The sequence below is a fragment of the Pyrus communis genome, chromosome 14 (genome assembly GCF_041283825.1).
Source record: "Pyrus communis isolate YQ-2024b chromosome 14, ASM4128382v1, whole genome shotgun sequence".
Taxonomy (NCBI): domain Eukaryota; kingdom Viridiplantae; phylum Streptophyta; class Magnoliopsida; order Rosales; family Rosaceae; genus Pyrus; species Pyrus communis.
The window spans coordinates 26010421-26035620 of NC_142578.1; the positions used below are offsets into that span (position 1 = coordinate 26010421).

The 25200-nt window shown below is 35.8% G+C and overlaps 4 protein-coding genes, 1 long non-coding RNA gene and 1 pseudogene across 6 annotated transcripts; 2 read left to right on the forward strand and 4 right to left on the reverse strand.

The window, feature by feature from the left end:
• Window positions 1–148: 148 nt before the first annotated feature.
• On the reverse strand, window positions 149–1088 carry LOC148691488 (uncharacterized; annotated as a pseudogene).
• A 675-nt stretch (window positions 1089–1763) lies between these two features.
• LOC137735643 (uncharacterized) lies at window positions 1764–6176 on the reverse strand. Its single transcript, XM_088684040.1, has 5 exons — window positions 5811–6176; window positions 4894–5554; window positions 4734–4807; window positions 3273–3965; window positions 1764–3163 (listed from the first exon to the last, which is right to left on the reverse strand). The coding sequence occupies exons 4-5, from the start codon at window positions 3598–3600 to the stop codon at window positions 1764–1766; spliced, it is 1728 nt and encodes a 575-aa protein (XP_088540166.1). The 5' UTR covers window positions 3601–3965; window positions 4734–4807; window positions 4894–5554; window positions 5811–6176.
• Window positions 6177–7399: 1223 nt separating this feature from the next.
• Window positions 7400–8617, forward strand: DRP4A (Dynamin related protein 4A). The gene is given in 2 exon segments (XM_088684648.1): window positions 7400–8038; window positions 8041–8617. Coding segments are annotated over 2 exon segments (1044 nt in total). The 5' UTR covers window positions 7400–7452; the 3' UTR covers window positions 8499–8617.
• A 777-nt stretch (window positions 8618–9394) lies between these two features.
• LOC148691489 (uncharacterized) lies at window positions 9395–11993 on the reverse strand. The gene is made up of 9 exons (XR_015955888.1): window positions 11818–11993; window positions 11643–11710; window positions 11038–11125; window positions 10901–10948; window positions 10746–10806; window positions 10386–10661; window positions 10271–10290; window positions 10008–10105; window positions 9395–9848 (listed from the first exon to the last, which is right to left on the reverse strand). It is a non-coding gene; the product is annotated as an uncharacterized LOC148691489 (long non-coding RNA).
• Window positions 11994–13259: 1266 nt separating this feature from the next.
• LOC137713176 (cation/calcium exchanger 2) lies at window positions 13260–15482 on the forward strand. Of its 2 annotated transcripts, XM_068452443.2 has the most exons (2): window positions 13260–13486; window positions 13960–15482. In XM_068452443.2, the coding sequence occupies exons 1-2, from the start codon at window positions 13449–13451 to the stop codon at window positions 15275–15277; spliced, it is 1356 nt and encodes a 451-aa protein (XP_068308544.2). In that variant the 5' UTR covers window positions 13260–13448; the 3' UTR covers window positions 15278–15482. The 2 variants fall into 2 exon arrangements, with proteins under 2 accessions (XP_068308544.2, XP_068308543.2); XM_068452442.2 differs by lacking the exon at window positions 13260–13486 and having other exon boundaries at window positions 13493–15482.
• Window positions 15483–19535: 4053 nt separating this feature from the next.
• On the reverse strand, window positions 19536–24962 carry LOC137713946 (protein EMSY-LIKE 3). Its single transcript, XM_068453307.2, has 9 exons — window positions 24716–24962; window positions 23008–23174; window positions 22685–22794; window positions 22374–22560; window positions 22173–22259; window positions 20923–21162; window positions 20182–20250; window positions 20007–20064; window positions 19536–19926 (listed from the first exon to the last, which is right to left on the reverse strand). Exons 1-9 carry the CDS (start codon window positions 24717–24719, stop codon window positions 19811–19813), a joined length of 1038 nt encoding a protein of 345 aa, XP_068309408.2. The 5' UTR covers window positions 24720–24962; the 3' UTR covers window positions 19536–19810.
• Window positions 24963–25200: the final 238 nt, after the last annotated feature.

The window sequence follows — 25200 nt, forward strand, 5'->3', positions numbered from 1 at the left end:
TTCTTAATTTGACATGTTGAGCAATCTGTAACTATGAGAGGAATTTTAAATCTGGAGTGAGCAGTTCTACCACTTGGTAAAAGTAATGAAGCTATTCCAGATGAAGCAACTGCTAAAACAATTTTACCCTCAGATCTGATTTTACTTATTATTGTATGCCATAAAAATGTTTTTCCAGTTCCTCCATGGCCATAAACAAAAAAGAGACCCGACTTTTTTTCATTCACAGTACTAATAACACAATCATAGACAAATTTTTGGGTTTCATTAAGCTGTGTTACCAAAACAGAATGTTCTCTACTTAAATCATCACAATTGTAATTTAATTCTTCCCTCAACAATTTGTTTCTAATTTCTGAAATTTTTCTTTCATCAGGCATAGGCAAATTATGATCTTTTAAAGAGCTAGATGATGCATTAAATAGTTGCTCTAATTCAAATAGAAGAGAATTTTTTAATTCGAATTCTGGTAAATTCAGAGTTGGGATTGCAAAAGATTTTCGAAGCTCATACAAAATGTCATCACACATATATTGCCAATGACTATTAAAAAGCTGTTGAGGATTTGCTATTTCACAAAATAAAATCATTGTAACAAATAATTGCCTCAACTCGCGAGATGTTGCAATATTAACTGCATTTTCTAAAGCTTCAATCCACTCTTTGTCATCCCCTAGTAAACCCAAACATTTACACGCAACTTGATATGATGGTTGAATAATGCCGTTCACAGTTCTAATGTCATCAAAATTGAGAACACCTTTTTGAATATTGAGAAGCATTCTTAAATAGTATAACTCACCTGATGCAGGATGCACGTAGGCAATTCTGCCTATGGATCCTCCTTTTCTTTTCCTAGGCTTCCAAATCTTATGTCGAGATTCCCATACAAACTTTGATGGCAATTCTGCATAAGTTAATGTTCGTGCTTCAGGAAAAATTTTATTTATTTCAAACCAACTTGTCAACATTGTGTTTTCAGAAGCTTTTTGATTAACAATTGATTCAAGTGATTGATTACTATTGAAAACAATAGTTTGTTCCAAAGGAAGATGTACTGGCAATCGTTCAACAGGAGGTTCTCTCATATGAATTGGATACTCAAACAATCTCCAAACAGCTTCGTATGGAGATATATATCTACAATTTAGATAAGCAAGTATTTCATTGTTTGAATTCTCTTCAAAAACAATTCTTGCTCGATCTGAACCTTTGTTTATGTATTTGAAAAGATATTTTATAAGCATTGATTGACAACATGACTCAACATTTATATGAGCATTGTATCTCAATAATAAATTTGAATTGTAAGGTACAACAAAACTGTTATCAATTTGCATCCCATTTTTAACCACAAATTTTGACGAATCATCACGACGCCTATACACAGGAAAACTATTTGTTTCAAAAATTGTTTCACTTTTGTATTGCTTTGGGAAAAACTTAGAACATTTTCCCTCTCGCATGCATGGAGAATTTTGATTAAGTTGTCCGCAAGGACCATGAATCATGAATTGGTTGACAATTTCATAAAGGAGAGGATCTGAATTTTTATTTGGTATTTCAGCTGAAATGATGGAATCTATGTCATCAGCAGAGTAGCATTTGTAAGGCTTCTTTAACCAAATTAAGATGTGAGCGTGAGGCAACCCTCTTTTCTGAAACTCGATTGTACAAACATCTGTTTGCAATCAAGTTAAGAAATATATAAACCATAGTCAATTTCATTGTAAAGATTAAAAGAAAGAAATTGAGAAAAAAATTTATTTCTTAAACTCACCTGCTTCAACTTCTCCAAAAGGTTCTCCTGATTTTATGTAGCAAATCATATCATCAAGTTTCATCTTAAAAACCCTAGAAATGATATCTGGTCTATCCTCTGACTTGTATCCAAGTTTTATATCAAATTCTCTCACAATTTCAGGCCATTTGATATTGCAAGTGAATGTTATGAACAAATCAGGATTACCAAATTGTCTACAAATAGCCATTGCATCTTGATAGTTGTTAAGCATATATCTAGGGCTTCCTGTGTATGAGCTAGGTAATATTACTTTTTTGCCTATGTTATCAGCATCATGATCACCTTTTGATACAGCGTCATAAATACCTTTATACACCTCACTTCGTAAATTTTTTTGATTTTTTCTAATGTAATCCAATCGATCCTCTTCAAGTGTTGCATAAGCATCCACCAAAAATTGTTGAAAAAGTCTTCCTCCTTTTAACAATGTATCTACTTGAGACTCCCTTTCTTGAATTTGATAGGCTATAAATGCTCTCATAGTCACTCTTCCTCTTTTACATGGGCGATTGTTTGAGGGAATATTCAATTTCAAATCAGGTCTGTATCCATCTTCACCATATGGAAAAAGAATGGGATATTGTAAAGACATAAATTTTGGATTTAATTTTGTCACACGTTTTAGTTCACCATCTTTAAACTCTATGACAATATCTCTATTTGAGTCAAATTGACCAATATCACCCACTATTAAACCAGCGATTTCATCACATATAGGCTGTCCATATTGTTTATCATCATTTAATTGCCTACCTAATATAGTTATTTTCAAAGAAGGAAGAGAATTGTTTTCAAATTTATCTCTAATTGTTCGAAACACTTGAACCAATTCATTTGATTCATTGAACATGTTGATCAAACCTTTGACAATATTCTGATCAAGCTTCATATTTGTTTCCTTACAATTAACAGCATTGAGACGATTTCCAATTTCATTAGCAGTGTCATACACATATAGTTGTGCAAACCTTGGACATTCACCATCAGGGGGTAACAAAGAGCCCATTAAATGATGCACTTGACCACTAATTTTAAAAATGTAAGGGCCTGACTGATTGTTAACTGTGTGATCAACTTTAGCTCCCATTGAAGTAAATGCAAACATTGAATTATAAGCTCTGATGTTCTGTCTAAACAATAAGCTTGTTTGGCCTTTAGTTGGGTCAAGCAAATTTTCTAAAAAGTGAGGAGTAGGCATTGGACGTGGAAGCTTGACTTTTCCTTGTTGGCAACAAAGAGAATAAAGGGGCTCATTATTCTTGGACTTCTGCTTTAAAGACTCTTTTATCCAAAAAAGTGCACCACAATGGATGCACTTATAATTTTTATCTCCCAAATCCACATATTTTTGAACATTTCCTGTTGAGAAAACAGGTGAAGGGAGGGAAAAAAAAAGTCAACCTATTAGAAACAAAGTCATAAATACATAACCAACCCAAAGAAATTGTAAGTTAAAAAGTTAGTTTACCTTTTTTATTTTTCTGAAAATTGGCTTGACCTTTACTAATTTGATTCGGATTATCAAATGTATCGACATTGACAATTGTTTGAACTGTGTTTGTACTTGTTGAACACACATTGTCAACATTTTTTTGTCTTTCGTTTTCAAATTCAAAACCTGGTTTATCACAAACTTGTATGCCACTGGAAGAACCAACAATATGGTCTTCTTTTCGTCTTTTGTTCTGAGGTTCAAAGCCTGGTTTATCACAAAGTTGTATACCACTGGAAGAACCAACGATATGGCCTTCTTGTATCATTCTATTCAGTTTGGTATTTCTAGACCTTGTTAACATGGCTTGAAAAAAGTTTGAACTCCAAACAACAGATAATGGGCTGAGAACCCTAGGAAAAAAAGTCAATTATTAAATACTTGACAATATGTAATCTACAATCAACCAAAACAAACACATAGAAGTTACATTTCGAAACTATTATGCAAAAACCAACCCTAATAATGATTCAGAAAACCTTAGTTAACTATCTTTTATGATTGAAACTACACTATAAAATGTTAAATCCTTATGTAGACATGCAATCCAAAACGAAGACAAATTTGAAAGATTTGAGCCTTACCTGACAACGGATTAAACAGAAGGCATAGAAATAAGATAAGCAATTGGATTTGCACTGTAGCAGCTACTGCTTTCTAAATTCAAAGCTGGGAATAAGAAAATAGAATACATTTAAAATCATGCAATTAAAATTGCAAACAAAGATCTAAATTCTCAAATATGCAATCCAATAAATAAGATCGTCATCACAGATTATTATAATTTAATTACCAAAAGATTATGATAAAGTTTTAAATAAATAAATTGCAACATATTTAGAAAACACTCGAAGAGAAACAATTTTAAACATTAGCTTTTATCAAATCGATCCTTGATTGATATCTTATCATCTAACCGGAAAAAAGGTTTAACAGAACATCAGGCTTACAATAGTGAACTTTCATGCTCCTTTAAAACAATGCAAAAAGATCCCTCCCTATATTTAGAAAATAATTTAGGATTTTTGTGCTTAAATTAATAACAAAATTTATTAATATAGATATTAAGGATTAATTAACTTTGGCTATCAAAAAAAAAAAAAAAAACCCCCCAAAACTAAAATCATATATGGGTTGAGAATCCCTAATTTATTAGGATTAGAGACTCATTAATACAACTATGCCTCAGTAGAAAGTTGGAAAGACAGACAGAGGGTGAACTCTGACTATTGTCAATTCGGCCAACATGCAAGATTTATTAGAATTAGAGATCCATTAATACAACTATGCTTTAGTCTAGTACTTTTTTTAAAAAAAAAATTTATTTATCATTAATAGAGAAGACTGAAAACTTCAAATTAAAAAATTAGACAAATAAATTTGAAAAGGATGAAGATTTTAGAGAGAAAGTAAGGAGAAAGAGAAATAGAGGGAGACCTTGGGTGAAGAGGTGATTGACGATTTCGTTGGGGGAGTACCTTAATGCAGTTTTTCACAATTTTTTTCAAGTCCTGTATCAACAATTAAAAAACGGATAAACACAACATGACTGAAGGACACAAATCGGAACCAAAAACAACCTAATTTTGAGAAAAACCTGAGTTGCAAGCAAAAGCCCCGGTTTTTTTTTTTTTTTTTTTTTTTTTTTTTTGTAATGGCCAAGCAACTGATATATGGGCGTGTGGCACCTGTGAGAAACGATAAGAGTACAATTTTAAAACCATTCATATGCAAGCTAATCAATTCAATCATGCTCAAACCAATATAGCCTAATACGAAAGGAAAAGTTGGAATTCAATCATGTTAAATTCATAATTTTTTAACATCCATTTCCATCATAATAACCACCACATCATCATATTATCACAACCATTAAATCAAAAGAGATATTTTAGATTAATTACTCAATTCATCTTAACCACCAAATCCAAAAAAAAATCTTGATGTAATGAAGATAAAATAAAACAGGAAAATTAAAATTTCTAAAGCATATATGTCTCATATAGGTCTGTTTGATAAGATTTGAAGTCAATTAGTCAAATGGCAGGCCTAGATTTCCATCAGTTGCTGAGGTAGTGGAAAATAACATGCGAACTAATTCAATGATTTCATGTTCGAGACTTTGTCGGTGCCGAAGCGAAGAACTAATGAGAGAATCAAAGTAGAGAGAGACTATGTGTACCTGAATTGAGTTCAGAGGCAAAATCCTTGAACCAACCTGGGATATCTAAATCTTAATGTTGAAGAACCCTTCGGCTCTGCATAAAAAAAATAAAAAAAAAACGTTTTTGTTATTAAATTTTTTTTTTCTCGGAAACCAAACGATGGGTTAGAAAAATCGGAAAAAAAGGCCAAATTGGGAAGCTTTGCCCGCGTCGATGGTGGTGAACACGAACACAGAAAATTAGTAAAAAAATTTCTAACCCACAAAATCATCAAGTTTTTTCTAAAGTCTAATTATATCAAATCAGAAATTCGAAGCAGATTTGAACATATAATAGGTGTAGAAAGTACCTGTGTTGATGAGGAATAGATGATGATGATGTGGGTTTTTTCAATTGGAAAGATTTGGAGCAAAATTGCTGCTGTAATATGGGAAAGAGAGCTCTAGAAGGTTTTCAATTCGAATAGAAGCCGATCAGAAAAGAGGAAATCACGGAAAAAGCAGAGATGGAAGAGATCACGAAGCAAAGATCGAAGAAGGCGAAGCAGAGATCGAAGAGAGCAGAGATGGTAGAGAGATGGTGAAGCTGAGTGGTTAGGTTTCTCGGCTTTCTGAAGAAATCGAGAGATTTCTATCGCACAGCAGGGACAAAAACGGCATTTTACTGTATGATAAACACAAAAAGCCAAACTTAAAGAACAACTGAAGGGCAAAATGGGAAGAACACTGGCGAATGAACAGTAAAAAGGACACAAAGGGAATTAACTGAAAAGTTAGGCATTTAGTATATATATAATTTCTCTTAAGAGAAATACACTTTTGCATTAACTTTTACATTTGAAATTTCTCATTTTAATGAAATGACATAATAATGTATATTTTTTATTTCTCATCGTTAATTCCTAGATAAAAGCTTTAAAAATTTTTCTTTTTTGTGTAGAAGATGATACGTGTTATTTGTTAAAGTGAAAAGGTCCATATACAAATGTTAGTGCAAAGGCTACAAGCACTTCCCTTTCTCTAATGGGTGCCTTAGTACAAAAAATATATAATTTTCTTCAACAACTCGTCTCTGTTGGTTTACAACTTACATTGGCTAGCTTGTCATCGATTATTTGAATGAATAATATATAAAGGTTGATTGAAGTCCAAGAGCATCAAGCACAAAACATGGTTAACTGTCCATATTACGTTTACACTGATTAGGGTTTAGAAGTTCAAAGGCTGGCATGGGGTGTGGTTTGCTGAACGTTCGGAAGTCCAAATCACAACTCTCTCAGCATGCGGTTTTGAAACGGCTGGTTGTCATTTACTTCGATAGGTTTTGCTGAACATACATACTACTAGGAGCCCTTAAGCCTAAGGCACTTACTAAAACCAGCTTTCTCACTTGTTCCTGACTGATATCTTCTCTGACAAGTAATCTTCTTACTATAAGTGATGTGGCTGCCATGTCAGCTTATGAGTATGAGTGCTATTTATCAATGTAAGCAAATGATGGTACAAATATGTCGTAAAAGTAGCATTTTAATTTGTTAGATGGGTTGTTATTGTTGATTGAGAGTCAGTTAAGTTTCTTAAAGGCTAAGAATGATATATAGCAGTAGCTATAAATAGAACAGTTTACTCCATTAAGTCATAAACTCAATACAGAACATTTTACTCCATCTTTTAATTCTCTCTCATCTCTCTACAATCTCGGTTTCCCTCAAGATATTTCACCATTGTTTTGACTTGCTATAATTCAGAAACGGAAGGACAAAGGCAAATGGAATCGAGTTAGTTTTAAACGGTGAAAGCTCCCTCGCAATGGTGATTATGTTTCTGAATGGAACAAGTTGATGGCTAGTCAAAATGGATTCATTCATGGAGTTTTAACTGATGAGAAGATTCTTCTTCATAAAAAAATAAAAAAATAAAAAAACTGATGAGAAGAAACCTTCTGTCATAGATATCGAAGGCATCGGGGAAGTGGAAGTCGGTGTTCTGAGGATGTACCCGCATCTGTTAGCTGAAGCCTATGAACTTAAAATGAGAATGATTGCCTATTGGAAGGTTGTCTTGAGGAGGCTTGTCGTTCAGGCAGGACTAGACGCAGTACCTCTCAAATGCGCATCCATTGTGTCGTCCTACAATGACAAGATCCGCCCTCTTCTGGATGCGGTAGATAAGTTACGCAGCTTGATGTTGATGGATGAAGGCATTCAGCTGCTAACGATTGTGGTGGTCGGAGACCAGTCATCGGGGAAGTCTAGCGTGCTCGAATCCTTGGCTGGCATCAGCCTCCCTCGGGGCTAAGGCATCTGCATGAGAGTGCCTCTTATTATGAGGCTGGAACACCACTCGAGTCCTCAGCCTGAACTTTCCTTGGAGTACAATGGCAGATTTGATCGTACTGATGAAGACAAGATCGCCAAAGATATTGTGAAAGCTACTAATTCTATTGCGGGGGAAGGTAAGGGAATTTCGAACACGCCACTTACCTTGTTGGTGAAGAAGAATGGGGTTCCGGATCTGACTATGGTTGATCTTCCGGGAATCACAAGGGTTCCGGTCCATGGCCAACCTGAAAATATTTATGTCAGATCAAAGATATGGTCATGGAGTATTTTAAGCCGGAAGAAAGTATTATTTTGAATGTATTGTCTGCTACAGTGGATTTTACGACGTGTGAGTCAATCCGGATGTCACAAAGTGTAGATAAAACTGGTGAGAGGACTCTCGCTGTGGTTACGAAAGTGGACAAGGCACCGGAAGGACTACTTGAAAAGGTCACTGGAGATGATGTAAACATTGGTCTTGGTTATGTCTGTGTAAGGAACAGGATCGGTGACGAAACTTACGAAGAGGCAGGGGCGATGGCTCATGAACTATTTCTAACCCATCCCCTGCTTTCGAAGATTGACAAGTCCATTGTTGGTATTCCAGTTTTAGCACAGAAGCTGGTCCAAATTCATAAAAAAAGCATAAAAAAACTGAGGGATGCGAAGGAGGTGGTGGCCAAGACTATGCACAGCATTATCACTCATGGTGATTGATAAAGTCACTCTGTCGACAAATCCGTACTTGAAGGGCGTGGTAAATTATTCCAACAATATTTGCATTTGATTGATAAAGTCATTCTAAATGATGAGGCAAGTAAACTCTTTTGTGAGGCGATGGATGCTGTGAATGAGAAGATTAGGCCATTGGTTGGTGGTACCAATGAAAATATGGAACCTCCTGCAACCAAAGGAGATATGGAATGTCATGCAAAAAGAAAATCGATAGTAGATGATGTTGGTTTTCTTGAACCTGATCCTGTTAAGACCAAAGGATCTGGAAAGAGACTTAAAAAGGGAAAAGAGAAACGAAAATGCAAGAAGAGGGTTAATGGTAACCTTCGTCATGGGTGTGGGCAATATGGAGTTAATCATGACAAAAGAAATTGTCCAAAACTCCACAATCGGTAAGAATACATATTCCGCTTGTTTTTCTATGTATATCGTGCAATTAATATATCAATAGTTGAAATGCGTTTGTTGTCTTTGATGTATAATAGCATATTATTGTTAATCAGCATTTTTATGATTTCTATTTTGGTTAATTGCTGGATGAGCAACACTCATTGTCCATAGGAAGCTGATCTCATTTTTTTTGTTCCTAATTTGCATGGTGTTAATGAGGTTCCTCTGTTTTGCATAAGTTTATTCTATGAATTTGGAGGAATTGGCCATGAACTTGCAGGATGAGGAGCACTCATTGTCCATAGGAAGCTGATCTCATTTTTTTTTTTGTTCCTAATTTATATGGTGTTAATGAGTATCCTCTGTTTTGTATAAGTTTATTCTATGAATTTGGAGGAATTGGCCATGAACTTGAAGGAATTCACGTATTTTGTATGACTTTATTTAGAAATTTATAGTTCAATGATAAAGAACAATAGCATACCAACTTTGGAGGCAACATGGAAGACATCAAATGCCTTTTTTTATTTCATGAATATCAATCCAATTCTTTTACAATGCTTCTCATACACAGTGAAAAACAATAACAATTTACAAAATGCTAATAAATAACTTTGGAGTCAACATGGAAGACATCCGCAACTTCTTTTTCATATTCCTACTTGCTGCTAATTTGCTAAAGCTTGAGTTTTGCAACTTCCTTTTCATACTCTGCTTGTTGGTTGCTGCTCATCAACTCAGCAACTCGAATAGGAAATTCATGATATGAGTGAGGCTTCCTTTTGTAAACCAAGATATGAAAACAGGTCAAGAACTTGACCAAGGCTCCTGTGATCTTGACATTTAGCTTCCTATTTGAAATGGATAAATGCCTTCAATTGATCTTCACTCTCCCATGTAGTGCCATAGATCCTCTGCAGCATCGGTTTCTTTTCATCTCCTCTACAGCATCGGTTCCTTTAAATTTCCATCTCAAGACTCGACACAAACGCAATACATTTCACTTGTGTAGCTAATAAAAATATCATCTACGCACAGTTCCTCCACATTAAATCATCACCTTCCATACTATATTAAGACTGAAAATAGTGAAACCCTTACCACTATACCAAAGTGCTTTCTGGTGTTTTAAATGTATCTGTCTGTGTGCAGATCGAACCAAATTGACAAAATATGCACAAGAAAAAACATTAGCTGCCCTACACAAAATCATTCGGCAAACTGATTAAGATTTTCATACCAAAATACAACGATTTGTACAAAACGGACAAGGAAAATGAAATAACAAATGTCTAGAAATTGAAAGACTAATAAAGTAAGATTGTGACCAAAGTCTCATCACAACAAACATACAGAAAGAATACCTTGCAACTACAATAAATATCTGAGGCAATCACGCACCAAGTTAAGGAAAAAGAGGAAGTTTCAGTTGCTACAGTATAAGAACTTTTCACATTAAACTACTAATTCAAAGGATACAATTGAGAAAAAAATGAACCCTACATGTGACCAGCTATGTTGTTCCATGACAATATCAAAGCCCATGTATATAAACCTGAAAATTAAGGTTTTCATTTCAAAACAAGCATGGTGTGTCATGTGTAAATAACAGCTTAAATACTTGATATGTGATAAAGACAATGAAAAGCTCACTTACACAAACATCTCCGCTAGTGATGATATCAAATGGAAAAAGGAAGAAGCAAATCTTTGAGAGTTTTCTGATAAATTTGAATACGTATAATGCTTCATGACCTAAAACAGAACACCAGTTTGTCCATTGCACTGCTTTACCGTAGAATATATTAAAAAGAAAAAATGTACAGTTCTTCCACTTACCATTCCTGTGAACAATATTGACACAATACCAGACAGACCAAGACCTTCTGCAAGCATGTAACTAAACAAATGATAGTTCTACGTCAATTTGCATATAAGGAGAAGGCCTTAAAACTAATTTACATAAGATGAAAAACGGCCAAGAGATCACTCACGAGAAATATGGAAAGAGGACAAACAGACAGCACTCCAAGTTTTGAAGACTAAAAAGATAACAAGACAACCTCGTTATTTTCACCGTAGTACTAACTAAACAAAGGCTAGCAAAGAATGGAAGAAAAGAATCACTCACTTGTCAATATCCAACCCTGCATACTTAAAAAGGTTTTCATAATTAAGACCACTCACTTGTCAACAGCCATGGCCATCACGTGTGCACACTGCAGTCAAACACATATAAATAGTTCATCACCATTATCAACTACTCTGCACAAGATTTTCAAAAATGGATAACTAACCTGTAATGCAAATGGCATCATTGGTAATATATGGCATATACAGAGTCATTTTTTAAGTAAAAGCAAATGACAAACAATTTAATTAGTAATGAAAATGGCAGCCTCAATAGCAAATCCTTACCAGTCGGGGGCTTTCCCTGCAAAATCAAAACTCAAAAGGTTATAAGGTCCCGAGTTCATACTCTATTAATTCAGTCCATTCAAATATGCAACCAATTTGAATTAGAACTCAAAAGGTCTTTACCCTAAAACCCGAAAGAAAACCACCAAATTTATGGACCCATTTGAAACCAGAACCATCACGAATCAAAACGCAATAGGTTTTTGTGTTTAGAATTTGAAAAATATAAACCCCAATTGTTCAACCCAAATTCCAAATTAATCACCTAAAATAGTAAATGAGGAGACCCATACTTGAAATCTCAAAGGTTTTGCATACCTGCTGCTACTTGTCCTTCAACCTTATAAGCTGAGCGAATCACACTTTGGATTTGTTTCCCTGTTTGTCTGCAAATAGAAATTTGGACATCCCGAATCAGAAAAAAAAACCCCAATTGTTCAACCCAAATTTCAAATTAATCATCTAAAATAGTGAATGAGGAGGAGACCTATACCTGAAATCTCAAAGGTTATTCGTGATGGCCTGTGATTTGGCTGGTGCGAAGCTCTGTTCGTGGGAGATGATGTGCGTCTATGTCGCAAGGAAAAGGCGGGAACCAGAAAAGAAAAGGGAAAAAGAAAGATTATATCAGCTATTTAATCTCAACCATCCATTTCATCCAATGGTCAGGAGAAGGCTCTCCATTTTTTTGAAAAAATGCGGATCCCTCCCTTTAAGCAATCTGTATACATACATACATACATACATACATACATACATACATATATATATATGTGTGTGTGTGTGTGTGTGTGTGTGTTCTCCTTTGTATCCCTTTTTATCTTGCTATTGTACGGCAGTTGTTTTAGTCTAGTGTTGCTTTGTTTCTTGTTTGGGCCTAGCATCAAATTGAAGAAGGAAACAAAAGCATTTAGATAACATTGTTGATGAAATGGTCAAGTGGAGGAGAAAGTGGATTGAATAAAGGCAATCATGTCACGTCCTCCTCCTTGTATGAGGCGGAGGGACTCTTTTATGTAATTAAAATTTAATCTCAATAGCATCACTATTTTTTTTTTACTCTTTTTAGTTTCTCATACAATTGTCCAAAAAATAAAATAAGCTAAAAGAATGTGTGTGAAAATTACTTTTCAAAAATATTTGTAAAGTTGGTCATGTATTGAAAAAATTGTATCATCCATCTAATAAAATTGGCGTAAAACTGACTTCAGTGACACTTTAAATTTATATAGCCAATCCCATACTTATTGAAATGAGGCTTTGTTGTTGTTATCTACCCAATAAATTCATGATTGTTGCATGATAAACTGATGATGCAATAGAATCACTTTTTAAGAGGATCAAATAACGTAACAAAAACTAATGAACCCAAAAATATCTCAAACAAGGTGATCTACAAACAAATAATGAAGAAAGTAAGAAAAATGTAAAGCCCATTGGCAAGGAGGGATAGATAGATGTTGAAGCTCTGAGTGTGAGACAAGGATTGTCTGCCCTTCTACTTTTGATGTCCTCATATGTCCTCTTGTTTGTACGATTACAGTTAAGTTATGTTAACATTTTATATTACTGTTCATTTTTATCTTATTATCTCTATAAAAAAATATAAAATGTTAACGTGATTTAACCGTGACCACATAAAACAGAAGGACACAGAAGAACATCAAAAATGGAAGGGCAGACAATCCTTGTGCGTAAGTGTGACGCAAAGTCTTTGTACCGTGGGTTCTCTTCTCTTTGCTCTCACAGATCAGATGCTAAACTCACCGTGATAGCCGACGTCCACCAAATTCATACGTGTAGTTTTTACCGCTTGAATGCCGTGGGAACTTTTTTTTTGTTGGACGGTTGTGGGCCCCAACGACATTATCATTCGACACGTGTCCTTAACTCGCAGCATCATGATCTATGGCCGTACATTGGATAAAGTGACAGTATTCCTACAATGTGGAAACTCAGAAGGGAAGCTTCAAATGCTGTGTCTCTTCCACTTCTCTCCACAAGAAAAGCAGCAACCTTAATTCCTTAAGCTTTACCAAACTCAAAAACCCTCCATCCATTTCAATTTCTACCCTTTTATTTTTGTATATTTTCCTCAATTTCTACCTAATTTTTCGGATTTTCATGTTCTTCTCCAATTGCTCTGGAGCACAATCATTAAGGTAAATTCAATTTCAATCAATTTCTTTACTTTTTTTTTTTTTTTTTTAAATTAGATTAATTGAATTTCTCTAATGGGTACCTTAGTTTTCTTACCAAAGTACAAAAATTACATCATTTTCTTGAACATCTCGTTTCTGTTAGTGGGATGCGCTTTCTTGGTCGTACATTCCTATGCTCCAGATTTTCTGGTTCTAAGCACTTCTGAGATAAGCACTTCTGGGGTTTCCAGATTTTCTGGTTCACTAGATTGCAAGGGTTTTCTTAGTTTAGATGACTACAAAGCAAAGTGCTTTTACCTTAAATCCAACAACCCATGTGTCTCCCAAGGCTATATAAACTATCTTAACATTTTCTACTGCAATTTTGGAACTTTTCCTCAATTGGGTTATTGCTGTATGTTTCTTTGGCTTCTGGTTTTGTTCTATGTGTTGGGGAACACAGCTTCTGAGTACTTTTGTTCTTCACTTGATAGTTTATCTAGGTTGTTAAAATTGTCCCCTACAATTGCTGGGGTAACCCTGCTTTCTCTTGGCAATGGAGCCCCTGATGTGTTTTCCAGTCTTGTTTCGTTTATGGGTGGCGGGACGGGCGAAATTGGTCTTAATACAGTTTTGGGCGGTGCTTCCTTTGTGTCGTGTGCTGTGGTTGGAATCTTAAGCATTTCAATGCGCAAAAGGCGCATTCGAGTTCACAAAGCGGACTTTGTGAGAGATATTTGCTTCTACCTTTTGGTCATTGTATGTTTGGGTGTTATCTTGATTCACAAGGAAATAGATGTGTGGGCTGCAATGGCTTTCTCTTCGCTCTATATTGCTTATGTAATTGTGGTTTACATCTCACACAAGCATTGGAAGAAAAGCGTAGAATTGAGCTGTAATTCGAGCAATGAGAGTGACTTGACTGTGCCAATTCTAAGCAGCATTGAAGAGGAAGATCTCAGTGCTGCAGAGGAAGGAGCTGCACAAGGCAGTTCTGAAGTAGTAGAAGTCAAGAAATGCTGCTCTAATCTTAGATCATCAGTTTTTTTTCGCATGCTGATTTTCATACTTGAGCTGCCGCTTTATCTGCCTAGGAGATTGACTATTCCTGTTGTTTGTGAAGAAAGATGGTGTAAGCCATATGTAGTTGCTTCAGTGACACTAGCACCAGTGCTTTTGTCAACACTTTGGAACCATCAATTTGGAAATTTTAGCTTCAAGACAAAGCTTGCCATCTATATTATCGGTTTGATTTTTGGAATCACTTTTGGGATTGTTGCTTTTTTGACAACTGAGAAGTCAAGCCCACCAAAAAAGTGCTTATTTCCTTGGCTTGCCGCAGGGTTTGTAATGAGTGTTACTTGGAGTTACCTTACAGCTCAAGAATTGGTAGGGTTGTTAGTTTCAATAGGGTACATATCAGGTGTGAGTCCTTCAATATTAGGGCTGACAGTCCTTGCTTGGGGCAACTCACTTGGGGACTTGATTACAAATTTGACAATGGCTTTGAATGGTGGAGCAGAAGGAGCTCAGATTGCATTTTCAGCATGTTATGCTGGCCCTATCTTCAACACTCTGTTTGGATTAGGGTTATCGCTTGTTGGCTCAGCTTGGTCTAAATTTCCGTCACCTGTTTTGATCCAGAGTGATGCATACCTCTTGGAGACCGTTGGTTTCTTGGTTGGCGGCTTGCTTTGGGCACTCGTGGTTCTACCGAGGAGAGGTATGAGGCTTGATGGGGTGTTGGGAGGTGGGCTTTTGGTTGCGTACATCGGTTCCATGTCTTTGAGGTTGATTCAAACACTTTGGTAGTATGAGTTAATCCTGTAAACTTTTAACTAGTTAATGTAAATATAGTTACTTACAAGCTTTGTTTTGTGTGGTTGAGACACTAAGTTAATTGCAGCTTTTGTTTAGCTTGATTTGAGGTGGTAAGTGTGGTTGACAAGCCTTTAATTAGTGAAAAGAAATGTGTACATTGAATTGTTTGTTTGAGTAAACTGTTAATATCCTGGCATCTAGTTTCTCTTGTATATGGAAATTATGTGGCTTGGGAAAAGGCATGTCTTTGCAAGAGATTCGGCGATTGCAGGTTTGAGTTGTAAAAATACTCTTTTAACAAGAAGACGAATAAGTTGTGCTATCTTCAATCGTTGCACGTCAAGCTATCACAACCATTATCTGTTCGGAATTTTATTGTGACACACTTATAAGAAAAATCAAATTGTAGTTTTTGCCGTGACATCATTTCACCATTGAATAACACTCTTCCCTTCCCTCATCTTCACTCTCTTTCCCTTTCCTTCTCTCTCCGTCGTCTCCTCTCTCTAGGCCACCAAAAAGCCAAGGTCTAACCACACCCTGTACCACAAATCACCACATATAGAAATTGTAGGATTTGGTGCCAAAATAAACTTCCATTTTCATCGCGAGAACAAGTACTAAGTAAGCAGAAATTGAATAAAAATCCAAGGAGGATAAGGATCGAACACTTTAGCTAGAGGAGAGGCACCAACCTTCGAAGGTTTAAGTGTCCGATTGCTATATCCCCTTGTTTCTATGCTCAAGTTTGCTTAGTTTTTGTTTATGGAAGATGATTTTCACGCACATTTTTTAATTTATCCGTTTTTGTTTGTTTATGGTTTTTGGATCAAATAAAGCAAGGAAAAAAAAACATAAATAAGCTGGTATGCTAAACGATGAAGAATTGTGTAGAAAATATTTCTCTTATTTTGAGAAAAATGTAAGTTGATTTGGAACAAAAGTTTGCTTGCAAGAATGTAATGCACAAAAAAATATTGAAATAGTACATAAATGTGAAACTCGGTAAACTTATAGGCAATAAAGTGAAAAAACTCAAAATTTATTTCTTCAAACTAAAAGAGAGGCTACCGCTACCCATCCTCCTTCTATTGTCAACCCTCTTATTCTTCGGCATTATCACTAGCCACGCCACCCTACATGGACCGTCACTTGTATTAGTCTAATTTCATTACATGAAAATGAGAGGGTGACCTGATTTGAATTTGAAATATTTTCCAAAGTTCGACGGATTTTGATTGGTTATAAAAAGTGAAGCGACCTAATTTTTTGCCCTAATCTCATTATAGTTTGCATGCTGATTAACAGACTGTGCAATCCAAGAACGTAGGTTAATTTGCCGAACCTCGTTAACTTGTGTTGCTCTTCAGTTTCATTTTTCAATTCTCTGATTGCCTCGTCAATATGCCCGTCGACATGTTCGTAAATAGTCACACCGTGCTGCTGAACTTTTAAAACTAATAATTGTGTTAGGCAGGAGGATGATCGATCGATCAAAGGCCGGCCCCCATATCAACTTGGAATTTTGTCAAGTGGTCCTATGACTTTGCAGCCTCTGTATAAATTATTACTCAATCCTGGGCTTCGAGCCAAATCATGATTCTTGTACTTTTTTTATCTTTCATCGTTGAATTAAAATTGTGAGTGATCATAATTTTATTTTTATTATACTATTGACAAAGTAAAGGTGACACATCATAATTAATTGGATAAATGTAATTAATGGCTAGAGGACACAGATCTGAATCCAACCAAATCAAATGTTCACGTTGCAGAAAAAAATAAAAAAACATTACTTACTAACTAATTAGGGTACACCAAAACTTCGATAGAGAAATACGAATAAGATATGTGCTATCGTTTTCGCATGGGCGATTCCCCTGTTGATTTGTGTGGAGTGACATCTAACCGTCAAACGGTCAGAAACTGTATGCATGCACGTGTAAGCGATTGCTTTTCTTAGTAAAGTTTACAAGTAACGCAATTGTTTGCCTTATTCGTTATATTTTTAAGGCTCCTAATGGAATCCCTTGATTTCTTATGGTGGATTGAAAGAATTGTTTCTGACGACTTCATCAAATGTGATTTATGTGTACACATATTTATATAGAGAAGGAAATGATTGCATATGCTTTAGCTTCATTTGAGGCAGATAGTTATACTTATTACTAGGTCTACGGTTCTAGATTGTTTTGCCTCTACCCATGCTCGTGATATTTCGTTTTGTTCTTGTTGATCGATTTGTCTTTGCGGGTCTTGGCATGGTCCCCCTGCTTCTATCTTTTCCATTTACCTTCATCATTATCAATAAATTAGGTGGATGATGGACAGGTGGGGTTTCTAGGTGTGATGGTCCTCATTTCTTCGGGGGATGATAGGTGCCTCGCACGTGACTATTGTGAAGAGCTAATCTCGCCTAATCTTTCTCTATTTAGAAAAAGAACTAAGATAATATAATGCTATTTAGATACACAAAATTAACATATATATTAGCACAATTTTAATAGTATTGGCTCTATATTTGCATGTAAAACTCACATGTATTAGTAAATGTTAATTTCGTATATCCAAACACATCACTCTCGAAATACGTAATGACTGTATAAAAGTGCATTAGGCAAAAAGAGTCACTCTCTTGTATATTATAATGTCTTACATCATCGTGATTGATGTTGATTAGGAGAGAGGATACATTTCATGAGGCCAGTTGCAGTCGATTCAAAGGGCGTCACAACTTGGCGCAGTGCATTCTTAAAGCCATGCTGAAATCTGAATGGTCACAAAAGCTCTCAATTGTTGTCCGATTTCTATGCAGTATAGCCCAAAATACATGGGGACATATATCATCTTCTCAGAAAACGAAGGAACCTATCTTCTTTCTTGCAGACCTTGACTAGATCATAGAAAACTGATATAGCAAATAACGATATGACAATGCTCAGTAAGGCGACAAGGAGTTCACCCTTTTTGACCATCAATTATTGTAAGCTACTGCATAAGCTCAAATGTTTGATCTCCATTTTGTTGATGATGTTCTTCTTACTCCAAGTCTCCGGCTCCTTACTTTGATTCTGGATAAAATATGGGTCAATTTCAACAAAAAAAAGATAAAATAAAATAAAATGTTTCATATTTTAGAAAAGAAGAATAAAGTTAAGAATTATTGAATTCAATCAATATAGCGACATATAAGGGAGCAAGAAATTATTTTGATGTCCACTAATATGTTGTTTTTGAAGAGAATCGTGAGTAGAATAAGACTCATGGACCATGAGCCCGTCATGTTTAAGTCCAAAAACAATGATTTAGGCTTCCAAAATCGCAAGATAAAGTTTGGAATAAATTTCGACCTTTTCAATTTCTATTCGAATTCATGTCATTTAATTTCCTAAGACGCCTGAGCTTCCCCAACTATGTTCGTAGGCTTTTTGAGTTGTTTTGCTCCCAATGTAATTCATCAATTCTGAATTAATTAAATAATCTTTTTCTCTCGAACTCTTATTGGGTTCCAACAAACTTGGTTCTTCGAGGGTATCCACTTGTAACCCTCTACGCTCATGCTGCGTCAATTCCTTCTCATTTCAATTCAGTGTGCCAAGAACAAGGCGCAGTACACCAAGTTTCATAGGACAGTTTATTGAAAAATTTATTCCAAATTTCCAACCACTTGTATTATTACAATTGGTGCACGAAGTGTGTTCTCCGCACTGAAAAATCTCTCTGCGTGCATCAAACTACTCTTCTTGAAAAACACTCTACCTTGAGCTTCCTTTGCATTTTTCTCTGTCGTTCGGATGACCTTTACCACTTCAAATCTTTCAGGACCCACCTAACAACGATCAAACCTTGGAGGAACATCAAAATTTAGGATGCTGTCACCTAAAAAATCTGAAGCAACTGTTTCTTCTACTTCCGTTTGTTAGAACGTACACAACCTTAATTATTGACATCAACGACATGTTCTAGCCAAATGAAGATATCGTTTTGTAGAAATAGCGGATTGAGGAATCCATTGAAGATCTGGAAACTAGAATGGAAGGGCTTTCAAACGATATATGGCGTGAAGGTTGAGTACAGTTAATGAACTCGAAATTTGGCCCGCAACAAGGTTGCTTCTAGTTTCCACACAACATTGAAGCTCTGTGGTATTTTGCCGATATACGTTCACATATTTTTTTTTGTTGATGCACAGTTTGCTGTATTGGAACTAGACACCCAAAACTGAGTTAGTTTTGACGACAAACTGAGATAATGCACGAAGATACCACTATTGATTAATTAACATCAAAGTCTAAGTGTTCAGTTCATATTGGTTACCTGTTAGGACTACGCAAAATAGCACAAAGCACCATTTCTGCGCGCTACGTTCTTGACAGCCTATATGATCGAAGGTATGTTGCAACAATGTCGTATTTACAGGATTTCAAATCTCCAAAATTACGAGGTCAAATTAACTATCAGCTTGCATGTCAATGAAGGGAATCCTAACTCTGAAAGAGAGAGCTTGTACTTTGAACAGAACTCTCAGTATGCCAGCCTACCAGCCTGTCCATACACGTCATTGCGTATCAACATTTCACGTCCCATTCCTGGAAGCTCCTCATGAGGATACTTGTGCTGCATTTGCTTGGGAGAATCGGCTACAAACGGAAACACTTGTTAGTACTACATTCCAGAAGTCAAGGAGAAAGCAGAGAGCATTAAAGAGATAAGTCCTAACCCATCTCTGACACATCAGGCAGTTTATCAAGTGCATCGAGGATAGCTCTTTCATGCTCCTAAACCAAATTAAACATTATTCATAAAATTGTTTTCAATAGAGTTTAACAAGAATAGTTGAGTTCTTAATCACCAGATAATCGAATACAAACTGCAGGATGAGGCCTGAAACTTACTCGAAGGATTAGCTTTGCCTTTTCTATATGAAGTGGGACTACTCTTTCTTGACTAAGCAGCTTATAAGCCTGCCACAAGCAAAACAAGCAGCGTAAGCAAACTCACGACAAGCAGCTGCTTCATGGTATATAATAAGGCATTCCGATAATCTGGACCACCAAACCAAGAAACCTGTGTAAATACCGTTGTAGAAGAATGCTGCATTATAAACGCATCTCCACAGAATTTCTGTGGCTAAGATCCCTTTAAATGAACAACTGACCACATGACAGGCATGCCTCATTTCCATGGAAACTTTTAGCAACAGACATGCTGATATAATGACACTTGGTATGAGAGATTTTTCAGCGTACAGATATGCTGAAAAGTCTCCACAGATTTCAAGGTGTACCGGGAACATGGCTTGGTACACCAAGTGTCATAATACAAGTGGGGAGAAGTTTTTATTTTCAAGTGTCTATCCACGCATTTACAGGGAACAACTGAAGACAACTTCATATATCCCGAGTTTGGGGTGCAAAAGTTACCAATGTCAAGTACTGCAGAGAATCATATTGAATGTACCTAGGCAAAATTACACTTATTCATATTCTGCATCAAAGGTCGTATTTTCAACTATTCCCCTCTAAATACAGCACCCAAAACCAGTTGAAAATTAAATACCGAAATTAACTCATGCAAACATTGGAAAAAGTAAATAGATAACTTAAGAAAACATGTGAAGACAACTTTTCCCTCACCTGATGAATAACTTGATCTGTAGCACGAATCCTAATAAAATCACAACTTTCCTTGAAATTATCAGAGTCAGGTGCGCGGGAACCTATCTTCGATTGGGGTTTTACCAGTCCAGTACTTCTGCTACCAGATGGAACCTGAGGCTGAGGGTCATGACAACTTATATTCATAGCCTGCCTGCCTTTCTCAGAGGAGAGCATTGCTGGGTCGGTACTTTTATCATTGCTAAGTTGTCCTTGGTACTGTATGCATATTTTAAGAAACATCATTTAAAAGACCATAAGTAATCAAACGTAAATTTGAAACTCAACAAAGATAAAACGAACATGTCCTCGGTACGGGATGGTTGAGGTTCAGGTAGGTCGTAGAATCAGAAAACCTAAGCCTAAAGAAAAATTTAACTAAGTAATATTGTCGTGATTACATACTAGCTCAATCAGAGATTAAATGGAAATCGAAACACCCACCCAAGGGTATAAATGGATCTTAGTTATAGGTATACTCTGCTAAAAACATACTTTCCTTTATAGGAAACCAATTTTATTAAAGAGAAAAAGAAATTACAAAAACAGGATGGGGGACAAGAAGTCTATCAGGAAAACGACTACTGAGAATATCAACTCATGTTGTATAAAACTTACTAAGTTCATTATGCATACAATTTTAGTTTCTTACTTACAGCCTACTGCAGATAGTTACCTCCTGTGCTCATATATTATAATTCGAGTATTCAATGGAGAAATACCAAGGTAAAAAACATAACTTACAATTTAAATTCACGGAACAACACAACATAAAAAAATAGTCACCGAGTTGAATTCAACAGTCAAGTTTTACCCATGTAAACATAAAGGACGTTAGGATAACCTTACACAATTGTTACTATCAAGAAAGAGCAGTAAATTATGATAGCCCCATACAAACCAAGATAGTTAAAGGAAGAGGTATTGTTGACAGAAATGAGTTGAAAATAAGACTCATCCACCTGACTTGACAGTACAGTTTACAAATTTTTAACCAATAATACCACCCTTTATTACAACCACAACTCCCCATATGCCACTAACTTTAGCATCATTGACTGGTGTGCATTGTGGACATATTTGTTTGCTTCTTAAAAAAGAGAGCTGTTCAGAGAGACAGCTCGTCTGTGTGTGTGTGTGTGTGAAAGAGAGAGAGAGAGAGAGAGAGATTGCATTTGTAAGACAAACAATAATCAAGTATGCACCATTGCGATTGAATAAATACATGCCTTCAAGCTCACGACAAGGCTGTTTCCTTGAGTTAAGTTTTTTCCACGTTTGACTCTCATTCCATTAGTGTTTTTGGTGTGGGCATCCTGTCATATTTTTTAAGAGGATTACTGAGACTAAATATCATTCCATGATATGCAGAAGAGCGTGCTATAGAATAAATGTAACAGCAATATTCTGCTTGGAAACTTTCTACTCACTGGTGCAGCAGAAGGGGTAGTTTCTTTACAAGAATGACTGTATGAGACACATTTCTGAGACTTTGAAACAGGAGGATGTGAAGTCTCCAGTTTTCTCGGTTCAGCATTGATCACTACTTGAGGAGGAGGATATCCAGGAGCATCCTCACTATACTCTTGAGCACAAGGGGCACCATTCCGCCATTCCCTGCATGAAATACACATAAAAAATAAAATAGAAAGTCTGAATAAAATCATTGACATCTGAGTTATCATACCAATCACAAAACATGTGTCAGTCTACTGATTAAACAGGAAGAAAATATGAGGACCTTATCATTTTGACTGACTGATCTGACTTAATCTTAATGAGCAGCTGTCCATGTTCATCATCTGTAATATTAAGTTCCCTCCGCAGCTCAGTCATAAGTGCCTCTCGTGCCTATAGAATAGAAGACGTTTTGGACATTAAGATAACAGAAGAAAGAATGGAAAGCGAATTGTTATTAGCACTCCGGAACAAAAAAAATTTCACAATAACGCTATTTAGGAGTGCTAATATCAATTTGCTAAAAAAATCAGAATAACACAAGGAAAAAGCAACATGATTAAGAATTTCTACAGGCCAGAAAAAGGTTAACAATTAATAATTTACCCAAGTTAGGTTATTAGATTGAGCGCTAAAAGCCTTCAGAACAGCATGGTATGCCTCTGTTTCCAAACGGTGAATGTGAAGCTCCATATCCCATAAATCCTTTCCCTGAGGTTTTGTTGCTGGAGACATCCTTTCAGATCCAATGCCATGGTTGTGCTTGTGATTTCCTGATGAAAACATTCAAACAACACCATTTTTATCAAACGGAGGTTTGACCTAGGATCTCTACCCTCATCCCCACCCATCCCATACAACTTGAGCTAAGGTAGAGGGCCAAAGGACAATTTAAACTCCTATTTGCCTCTTTTATCTGAGAAAGCCTAGTAATATATCAGGCTTAGTTGGGAAAACTTTTAGGAACAAAAAGGTTTACATTAATCACAGAACTGCTTATTTAAGCTGTTTTCATTATCTTACTGTTATAATTTCACTCAGATACCAATGAAGCATATCAAGTACAAGAAACTAACTACAAGTAATCACTAGGACGAATAAAACGAGCATCAGTTCAACATTCACTACAAAGTATTAATTTGCTTCAATGAAGAATTGCAAAAGAGATTTATAAAGGCACAAGTGGTGCATTAGGAGGGATATAAGACCAATCACATTCTAGATTTACATTAAATCACAGAAGTGATGGTCAAAATGGAAGAAATGCAGATTAACCATGATCAACATCTCAACTTTAAGCATCACTTGTGCAGGGAAATCATACTGTGGTTTCACTAAAAACGAGACATCAGAATACATCAAATGGTCATAACCAACTACGAGCTCAGTCTGTTACTACATTATAGGTAAGAATTGGAACTCTGAAGGAAACATTCAGCTCGCATAAGATCTTTAATAGCTAACCAGTTGCAGGTCCTTGTTAGGAGTGGAAAAGAAATTTTTTTCAACAAGTAAAAGGTGAACAGAAAATAAAAACTCACATGCTCCATGAAATTAAGTTTGGTTAAAAGTCCCATATCTAGCAAAAAGGATGATTTGGTGGGAAAATTAAGCACCTCAATTCAAAGAAGTTTAAGAGCAGATTATTTAAATGACTCATTACCAATAAAAAAGAAAAATATGCACAAATAAAACCGTTTACAAATCTTCGGTAAAAATTTACTCTTTTACTAAAGAACCACTAAACCAGCAATAAAACACATTTTAGTGCCATTTTATTGTCTATTTAATTAAAAATTTCGCTTTTCAATTGAAAATTTGTAAAAGGTTCTCTTTGTGTATTTCCCAATAAAAATCACTAAAAAAATGTGTCTTTCTTCTCCCCCATTTTTGCCCATAACTCTCTACATTTTGGGAGAGAAGACACCATGGACACTAATAAAATGCAGCTCCCAATTTCCAACCAAAAACGAAATTAACTTAGCATTAATTTAAGAGTCAAATATTCCCAAAAAAAAAATGTGGGTCAGTCTTGTTACCAAGATTCTAGGCAACCAACAAGCATATACCTCTCACATTTAATATTAAATTAATTTTTTTTTTTTGTCAATTGATCAAAGAAGAAGCTTTGAAATGCCCAAAAAATCTCTCCCAAAAGGATTATTTTATTTCTCCTCGCACTTTCCATAAAAGTTGACATCTTTAAGCAAATAATACATTTTCAGAGCCACATTTCTGTGAAATCTGTTTGGTAACTGAGAAAACGAGAGAAAATGAAGTCGAAAGCAGTGAGTAGTAGAGAAAACGAACATACCCATTTCGTCTTGGAACGAGAAAATCCTAATGAGTGTCAGACGATGGGCGGAGACTCTGCAGAGTTGCTTCGGCTGAGGAGACGATCGGAAAATGTATGGAGGTTTGCTGCTGCGGTTGGTCTGGCTACTATATTCCCAAGTTATGACCGTGGTCTGTAGCCAGTCAAAATGTCACTCAATTTTCCTTTCTTCCTGTTAAGTAAGCTCACAAGTCTCATTTTTTCTCGTTCAAACGAGTAGTTCCATAAAATTTAAACTCATTCATAAAATAAAATATTAAGTAACGTTTTAGCGTGATAATTGTACATTTTAGAACCATCAGTTTCATGGTGTTCAAGTAACGTTTTGGTATGACAATTGTACATTTTTAGTGTGACGGTTGTTTGTTTTATGTCATCATCTCGGGACCATCAATTTCACAGTACTCGAGTAACATTTTGGTGTAACAATTATACATTTTGGTGTGATGGTTGTTTGTTATGTC

Coding starts and splice junctions, on each gene's coding strand:
- LOC137713176 (XM_068452442.2), top strand. CDS start 13,559: ATGGGTACCTTAGTTTTCTTACCAAAGTACAAAAATTACATCATTTTC.
- LOC137735643 (XM_088684040.1), bottom strand. CDS start 3,600: ATGTTAACAAGGTCTAGAAATACCAAACTGAATAGAATGATACAAGAA. Junction 3,164..3,272: donor TTTTCAGAAAAATAAAAAAG/GTAAACTAACTT, acceptor TTTTCTCAACAG/GAAATGTTCAAAAATATGTG.
- LOC137713946 (XM_068453307.2), bottom strand. Junction 22,561..22,684: donor CAGTCAGTCAAAATGATAAG/GTCCTCATATTT, acceptor TATTTCATGCAG/GGAATGGCGGAATGGTGCCC. Junction 19,927..20,006: donor GCCTGATGTGTCAGAGATGG/GTTAGGACTTAT, acceptor TTCCGTTTGTAG/CCGATTCTCCCAAGCAAATG.